This window comes from Eumetopias jubatus, unplaced genomic scaffold (genome assembly GCF_037043125.1).
Source record: "Eumetopias jubatus isolate StellerSeaLion01/CBP00866 unplaced genomic scaffold, mEumJub1_p1.0 scaffold_8, whole genome shotgun sequence".
Lineage (NCBI taxonomy): Eukaryota > Metazoa > Chordata > Mammalia > Carnivora > Otariidae > Eumetopias > Eumetopias jubatus.
Genome location: NW_028274814.1, coordinates 101,525,807 through 101,535,048, shown reverse-complemented (window position 1 = coordinate 101,535,048; position 9,242 = coordinate 101,525,807). Strand labels below are relative to the sequence as shown.

Sequence of the window (9,242 nt, the reverse complement as noted above, 5' to 3'; positions counted from 1 at the left end):
GCCAAAATTAACTGACCCAGGAGACCCTGTACTTTCTGACAGATTTGCCCTACACTCTCCTGACTTGGTAACTTTGGTGCTGTTGCTTTTCATAAAAAATTACCATTTTTGTCGATTTTTGTTTTCTTCCCAGGTTTTTAGTAATTTCCAAGCACACTTAAAGGGCTCGTATTCATTCATGTGCATTTTAAAGTTGGGGGATGGCTACACTCCTGGAAATTCCCAAGATGAGTTTAGGGAGGGGAAGTTCATGTTCACGAGCAAGTAATAAATAGATATTTTTGTTGGAGGAGGAAACATCCAACTGTAAAATCCCTTCTAATGTAATTGTGCATTACAGATGGAGGTAAATTGTTTAACACTAAAAGACCTGATCAACCCCAGGCAGTCCAGACTAGATTTTGCAGTTGAAGATGGGGAAAATGCACAAAAGGTAAGTGCACTTAAATACCTTAAAGTTCTAACATATTTAGGATGGTGATGTCTAATTAAATGAAGTGTTCCAACATGCCACTTGTACTTGTCTTATAAACGTAATAATTAATTTTGATGAACATTATAGAAATATACTTTCTTTACAATGAAGGCATTCAAACCATTATTGTTGAGTTTCCCACTCAACAATTGTGCGGTGGAAAGAGGCTAAGTTAGATGTAATGTTGGAACCAATTTACATGAATCGAAGATGTGCTGGACACTGCACTCAAAAGTTTATAATACTTATAGTTGTCAAGAGTGGAATTAGCTAATGCTGCACAGGAATGTGAAGCCTCAGTTCCCAAGAAATAAGGTCTATACCTTATACTGTAATGCTGGATTATTAAAGAGCTATGAAATGTTCTTCGTACCAATGACCCAGCACCTAGCGGCTGTTCCATTCACCCAAAATTATGACCTGTGTCTCCCATATATAAGGATATAAAATGACTTAGCCCACTAAGCACACTCTAAATATTTGACAGTGCTACTGCTGGTTTTGTACTAAGCCTTTCCCCCCCTTTTTCCGCCCCTTGTGATTTTTAAGACCTTGGTTGAGTCTTCAAGAAACGTAATGAAATAAAGTGGCCATAGTAATGTCTAAACTATCACCATACCCTCATCAGCACAACTGCACTTACCAGCCAGTGCCCTACTGAAAAGGTACAGTAGCTTGTTAGTGAATGTCTAAGCATTTTTAGGCGGAAGCCAAAAAGATATAACAAACCCAGATATAGAAGCTTTGCATACAAATCTGAGCAACTTTCTTGGGCTTTGAACTTCTCTAGGTTTCTAGTCTTATTTTTAGGCTTTGCATCAACAGTGAAACTGCCTGGTTGCAAAGCACCTGTTATGTGAACCTTTGAAGAATACTTAACAACTGTTCATTTTGGATAGGTGTGCAATTGTATGTTTTTTGTAGATTGTTGTTCCTAGCATTCAAAAATTTTTTGTTAGGAAAAGAAATATACCAAAACATTATTGGTTCCAAGAGGACTTTCTAAAAATTACCTAAGCCATATGAGGATGGACATGCCCAGACTTTAAAATGTATATTGAGGGTTTTGGCTTTGAGAGTTTCGGAGCAAAACTTTTTGTTTTCCTTTATAATTCAGATGGAGTAGCCTTGAAAGATTGTGTATACACTTATATAAAGCCTGAGTCAGGGTCCACTTCTTTCCTTCTGGGTCAGTGATTTTTTTATCAAGTGCCTTCCACAAGGGCACTCTACTCTAGTTAGCATCAGTGAGTGCTGTGTCCAGTTGATCTTTCCCATTTTAATGCACGCTGAGAAAAACTCAAATCACTCAAAAGAGACCGGAAAAGCAGTTAAAATGTTTGAAATGGAATGTATGAGCAGAGATGATTTTACCTCTCAAAGAGAAGGAAAGGAATGAGAACAGTGCTTCTGCCCAGATATTGGAGGGGTTTTGTCTTTTTCACCTTGCAATGTAGTAAAGGAAGGAGGGTTTCTAGGGATGGCGAGAACATGGGATTTGCAGTAACAGAGATATGGGTTTGATTTCCTGCTCTGCCATTTATTAGCTCCGTAACCTTGAACTAATATATTTATACAGTCACTCAATGAATATTATGTTCCAAGTGCTGGGACACAGCGGTTTAGGTTTCCTCACCTCTCTCAACCTGTTTTCTTCCTCCGTAAATTGGAGCTAATAAATAGCACCTCCCTCTTTAGGTGTTTGTAACCCAGTAACACATACTGTTTACACTGTCCTCAGTGGAACTGACAACCCAAAGCCAAACATGTTGGCCCTGCCCTCACTTACCTGAGAGACTCTCAGGGTCTCAGATACAAAACTAACCAACTGTAATGTGATTTGGTAAGTGCCATTATAGGAGCAGGGACAAAATGTTTGGCAAAATAAAGGAGGAAGAAATAAATTCACAGGAAATTCTGGGAGATTTGGGAAGCTTCACAGAGGAGGTAACATCTGGGCTAAGCCTCAATGGCTGAGGACATTCAACCTACAAAAAAACAAGAGTGAGCGAGAAGGACATCGTAGGCAGAGGAAGCAACATGAGGTGTAGGCATTCGAGTAATGTTCAAGATATTCACAGTGGCCAGAGCTAGTAGTGCTGAATTGTTGCTTGAAACCCTCTGAGGGATGCCTGGTACAGTGTTTTGTGGGTCAGCTAGAGTTGAGAGGATTTCTCTTTTTTGACTTTATGCACATTTGTCAACAGTTATAAGTCCTGTATTATGCACGCATCTTCTTGCTACTTACCGAGAAATTTTTTTAAATGTATGAGTTTTCAATTTCATTACCCAAGTTTACCGAGTCCAGTTATGAGATAATAAGCAAGAGTCTCCTCTTAAGTTGTTTACAGTGCATGTGGGGAAGACAAAAGAAAATGGATGGTTTGGCACACAGGGGTGAGCAGTAAGGACTGAGCTGTCAGGGTGCTTTGTGAAGGAGATAATGCCTCACAAGGGCTTGAAGGAATGAATGCTGACTTAAGCAAGTGGAGAGGAAGGGAACTGGTAAGGAGTAGAAATAAGCAGGTACATTTGGAGACAATGCCCAGACTTAGTGGGCACAGGTTTTCTTTAAATGTCACCCGTGACTTTTAGGAGTGATGAAGAAAAAAGGTAAGTTAGATTTGGACTAAATCTTTGTTCCTGTATGATTATAGGCAGATAAATATGTGCAGGAGGCACCAGTTGCATGATTTTGGAATTCATGAAAAGTCCTAGCCGGATACAAACTTGGGAACTGTCAGCATACAGGTTGTTTTAAAGCCATGGACATGAGATTGAGTGAACTATCCCAGAGAGAGGGAACAGAGTGGAGGTTTTAAGGTCAGAAAAAGAGGAACCAAGGAAGGAGCCTGAGAAGAAATAGTCTGAGAAGTAGGAAGAGAACCAAGAGAGAAAGTGTGCTATTTCAGAAGGACTGCATGTTTTGTAGAGCAAAGAACAAGTCAACAGTCTCAACCACGGCAGTAAGGTCACATGAGGTGTTTTGCTATTGATCTGGCAAAGGAGAGGTGACCTAGGTGAAAGCAGTGGAGCAGAACAGACTGGTGGTTTGAGGAACCCTTGGGAGATGGGGAGGGGAAAGCTGTTGGTGTGGATTACTCATTCTAGAAAGTGTGCTCTGAAGGGAAAGAGAGTTGTTTGTTGGTCGATTGCTAGGAGACACTTCCTAACGTGTCATCTTTGCAGTGAGCTAGGCCTAAAGTGTAGATAGGGTCTCAAAGGGCGAAGCTTCACTGATAGCATTAAAGACAAAGTCATGGTGTAGGGCAAGTTTGAAGAAAAGCAAGTGTACTGTTTGGGCGAAATGTGGAATAGGCATGAGATGAAACTGGAAAAGCAGTTGGCAAAATATTGCCAAGGGCCTGGACAAGGCTGATCATTGTATGTGTTATTTGAGGGAACACGATCAAAGCTGTATCTGAGACACAAGCAGGACTTGAACCAAGATCTTCTAACTATAAAGCCTCTCTCTGGCAGTATACAGCAGAGTCGAAGTGCTGGTGTAATTCATGATCATACACATCTGTATAGCACTCACAAGTTACAAACTGCCTTCACCTTCCTCAACTGATCCCACCTTCCCAGCGCTTCTGTGGCAAGTAAGCCAGGCAATGTGATCTCCATTTGCATATGAGAACTGGAGAGCCAGTTTCATGGGTTACATCTCCCCAGGCCCTCTCTGACCTCCTCTGACCACTGAGGAGGTGACTTCCTGGGCTTTGCAGCTTAGATTTCTTGGCAGGCAGATCCAACATGGAGTCAGTGCACAGGAGGTTTGTTAGGGGGCGCTCTGGGGATCCGGGCCTGTGGGTGGGAGGGGAAGGCAGCAAAACTGGACAGCGGTTGAAGCAGATCTGCAACACGGTCTCAGGGGAGGTCTGGACTTTACCCAATTGGAAGTTCTAGTATGACCCCTCAGAGCCATCCTGAATCATTCATTCCTGAAGAGATCTCAGTGCAGCCCTGTGGCTACCACACAGCTGGGAAGCCTTGCTGGAAAGCCTCAGAAGTAGTTAACTTTAGTTGGAACCCTTCTTTTATTGATAAGGAAATCTGAGCCCAGACGGAATAAGCAATTTGTCCAGGATCAAAAAGATACAGAGCTGAGACAAAAACCACATTTCCAAATTCTAACTCCCCTTCCACTTGCACGGTGTCAGGACTGCAGGCTAGACAGACAGATGAAGCAGGGTCTGGTTAGAGTACCGTTGACTTTCTGCCCATCTGAGATCTCAGAACGCAAATTTGCATGGCATTTTTTTTTTTCCTTTTCGTGGAGGTATGCTATAGTCATAACCTAGCAGGTAACCTAACTCCCCTCCTGCTTTAAGTTTTACTTAAACTGTAGTGAAAATATACCAAGGTGTTGGAGGAAATAACGCATCTAAATTGTTCCTCCATAGGGAAAAAGTAGGAGCTCATCATTCCTGTGAGAGTAGGTAGGTACCCTAGAGGCAGTACAGAAGGAGGGTGGATCTCTGGCCACCTCAGCGCGCCTGGGCCACACCCTCTGCCACAGGGATGCTTTTTGGAAAAGTAGATAATCTAGGCACAGTGTTCTTTCAGCATCTGTAAGGGGAAGGCATTGTGCCAAAAATTGTGAGGACTGAGACATGTGGAACTTGCTCCCTGACCTCCAGAAGTGCACACTCTCCTTAATGAGTCAAGATACGTACCTGAGAAGTTAGATAGCAATATGACGTGCTATATCATATTAGCTCTGAGTACCCAGAATGAACAGTAAGAAAGAATGGGACAGAGGGGAACAGGCAACAGCTAAGTTTTATTGAGAGGTTGCTATGTGCCAGGAACTATTCTAATAGTCCTTGCGGTTGGTATTTGTATGAACTTCATTTTCAGTGGAGAGAATTAAAATACGGTGAAGACAAGCAGCTTGCTCCCACTCAGGCTGCTGCAAAGTAGCCGAGGCAGGTAAGTGGCCCTACAGCCTGCCTGCACAGCTCCTTCCCCTTCCTGCCTCTCCACAGGCACCAGTGGGGATCAGTGGCCTGCTGGGTACCTTTTGTGGGAGCTGTGGTAAAGATAACTTCCTCCCAGTTCGCACCCAGGACAAGCTCATTTCTAGATGCAGGATTTCAGAAACGTCTGCTGTCCGCTGTTTCTTGCATACCAATGACTTTTATACTGACTGAAGGGCGTATGTGACCTCGGGCAAGTTATTTAACCTCTCTGTGCCTCAGTTTCTTCATCTGTAGACTGGAAAAATAACTAGCACCTAGGTCACAGGATTGGATGAGTTAACAGATGTAAAGTACATAAAATGGGGTGTGGTCCATAGTAAATACTCCATACTTTCCCTTCAGAGTTCCCTTGTAGAAGACATCATCAGAATTGCACACTAGTAGGGACGTGTCAAGAGATGTGCGTAGATGAAGTTTCCAGGCTGGCAGCTTATTGCCGCTGTGGTGGGAAATTGTCACCCTTGCCCCCACCTCCTGTCCTTCCAGTGACATTGGGGCAGAGCCTCACCACGGCCAGGGGGCAGCTTCTGCGGATCAAGGAACGAGAGTTGGCCCTGCTAACACAAACACCAGTTGCTCCCAATCTTTTTTGCCTCTCTTCATATGTTGCTCATTTATAGGAAAGCACCTTTTTTAAACCACTGCCCAGCCAAAATGTAAGCATGCAGTCGCTATAGAGTGATACGTGTATAGGAAGAGGAATGACAAATGTTTAATGCATCCGCCTTCATCATTATGTAAGATACGATTGCCTGGCGGTGAATTCTGCTACAGAAAGAGCAGAATCTTTCCGTTTTCAGACGGCAAATACTTATTTCCGGGGAAAGAAACTTGTTTTCATTACTTGGTAGTTCCAAATGTGGCTTTCATATACTTAGTCCCTCTTCATAGTGGACTAAGGAACTTAATGGATCCATCATTGATCTTTTCTTATAATTATCTGAGATGGTCTACTCAAAAGTGTGGTCGGGGGGCACGTGCTAGTCCACAAATTATTACTAACTGCAAAAAATTAAGAATAGAACTTGAGAGTCAAGCACTTGGAAAGCTCTGTAGCAATTTGATCTAAGCCTATGATCAGAGGTCTCTTCCTGTTGAACGGACTGTAGGTTGTTTGACTGACAAACGCAAATGGAGAGTCACAGGTGGTGGAAGTTGCATGTGAGTCCTATGAAGTAAAACCACGTATCAGTATCTGGGAGTTTGGAAATAAAAAACCCTGGCCTTTCACCACAGATAGTTTGAGAAGCACTGCTCTAGGGGAATTACAGCCCTCCAGGTTGGTTTGAAATGCGGCATTTTGTTGGATACTTTTCCATTGGTCCTACTACTAATTGCTATATTAGCACTGGTGAACACTGAACAACAAAAGCAAAATTGTACTGCACTAGTTAGTGCAAACCTGTAAATAAAGAAGCAATATGGACTCAACCCACAGTTGCCCTTGTCATCCCCAGCTATTACAAGCATCTACCAGTGACAGATACACTCATGACTTTGTTCACAGAGATGCATGAGATGTTTAAAATGGGTAAATGAGGGGCGCCGGGGTGGCTCATTTGGTTGAACAACTGCCTTTGGCTCAGGTCATGATCCTGGGGTCCTGGGATCGAGCCCCGGGTCGGGCTCCCTGCTCGGTGGGGAACCTGCTTCTCCCTCTCCCTCTGCCTGCCACTCCCCCTGCTTGTGCTCTCTCTCTCTGTCAGATAAATAAAATCTTAAAAAAAAAGTAAAATAAAATAAAATGGGTAAATGAGGGGCACCTGGGTGGCTCAGTCAGTTAAGCATCTGGCTCTTGATTTCGGCTCAGGTCATGATCTCGGGGTCCTGAAACCAAGCCCCACCTCAGGCTCCACACTTGGCAGGGAGTCTACTTGAGACTCTCTCTCTCCCCCTCTTCCTTTACCCCTCCCCCTGCTCGCTCGCTCTCTCTCACTCTCTCTCTCTCTCTCTCTCTCAAATAAATAAATTAAATCTTAAATAAAATAAAATTTTTAAAAAAGCAGTAGATGATGATCATTTTTTCGCTGAACCACTCTTGGATTCCACAAATCCTTCTGTCTGTTTTCATTAGTCCTAGCCTGATACTTTTCAGCCCTGAACATATGGTCTCTTTGTATCCTCATGTCTTGGTGAATCATGGGAACAAAATGCTCTTAGCTTATACCTGCGCTTTCTCTTTCTTGCTAAAAGGTCTCTTTTTTTAAAATAGGAAAATATATTTGTTGATCGCTCAAGGATGGCCCCGAAGACTCCAATAAAAAATGAACCAATTGATTTATCAAAGCAAAAAATCTTCACTCCAGAAAGAAATCCCATTACTCCAGTTAAGCTTGTTGACAGACAGCAGGCGGAACCATGGACACCCACAGCTAACCTGAAGATGCTCATTAGCGCCGCCAGCCCGGACATAAGAGACCGGGAGAAGAAAAAGGGACTGTTCAGGCCCATTGAAAATAAAGATGATGCCTTTACAGACTCTCTGCAGGTAAACAGGCTGCACTCCTCAGGCTTTATAGAACTTTTAAATTTTTACTTGATTATTTAAGTCATAGAATTCTCAATTCTTCAGTTACTACTGAGCCAAAAGCAGTATTAAACTTCATGTCTTTTTTTTTTTTTTTTTTGCTATTGGAGTGATTTAATGGCATGTCAAATGTCTGTAATGGTAAAATACCTTTAGGTAGGCAGTATCTTTCATCCACAAATCCTTGCTATTTATAGATATGAAAATATATCAAAACTTAATATCTTATTTATAGCTGAAATGGAATTCTTACTCATTTTTTTCATAATGAATGCTTTTTTCTCTTCTGTATGCTACTCCCTTGACTATTCCCAGTACACATTTTAAAAATGACAATTATTTAAGCAAAACTATTTAATAATTTTGATTTAATGAAGAAGATTGGACTTTTTTTATACTGCTGCAAATTGTAATTTTGCTCCAATTTTGAGGGCAATAGTTTATTTTAGACCTGGGAAATTTCATTATTTTTATAGATGTTCGTTTCTTTGGTTTGGGGCCTTAAAGTTAAATCATCTTTAAATTATCTGCCCTCTGGGGAACCAGAGCTATTGAATAAACAGCATATCTATACTTTAAAAAAAAAATCAGTGGCCAATAATTTTCACTCTCCCATCAAACTTCTTCCCAGATTTGCTAAGAAAAGTCAGTTATTTCTCCATTTTTCCTCCTCTCGGGGATTTTTTATGCTATAAAAATTACCAAAATGAAGAAATTGGGACAGGAGAAGAGAAAAAGATGTCCTGAATCTGGTTTTGGGTACTAAAAATATTATGTACATAAGTATATTTTATATGATCAGATATTCATTCTATCCAAAGGTAGTAAAGACTCAATTTAAGGAAGATACTTCTCGGTAATTTTTAACAATATAAAGGGATTCTATGACCCAAAAGTTTGAGGACTACTGTTCTAGGGTACATATCTAGTAGTGAAATTATTAAGTCATTGGATATGCAAATATTCACAAAGTAATTGCTTTCCCAAGTGCTATTTTCACCCACCAATAATGTATGAACATTTATTGATCTACATCTTCTCTGACAGTTGATGCTGTCAAATTTATTAATTTCTGCCAATCTAATGGGTATACAGTTGTGTATTTTTGTGATATTCATTTGTTTCTCCGTGGTTACTAATGAGGCTAAGCCTCTTTCACATGTTTATTGGCCACCACATTTTTTTTTTCCTCTTCTGTGAAGTGTCTCTTCATGTTCTCTGCTGATTTTTATTGGGTTCTTTTTCTCCATGCTGA

The 9,242-nt window shown here is 41.4% G+C and overlaps 1 protein-coding gene across 1 annotated transcript in view; it reads left to right on the top strand.

The window, feature by feature from the left end:
• Positions 1 to 340: 340 nt before the first annotated feature.
• E2F7 (E2F transcription factor 7) overlaps positions 341 to 9,242 on the top strand; it is a 38,074-nt gene continuing 29,172 nt past the window's right edge. Inside the window, exons 1-2 of the mRNA XM_028105524.2 lie at positions 341 to 433; positions 7,673 to 7,948. Of these exons, the coding sequence (XP_027961325.1) occupies positions 341 to 433; positions 7,673 to 7,948 (369 nt within the window). The remainder of the gene's footprint in view (positions 434 to 7,672; positions 7,949 to 9,242) is intronic.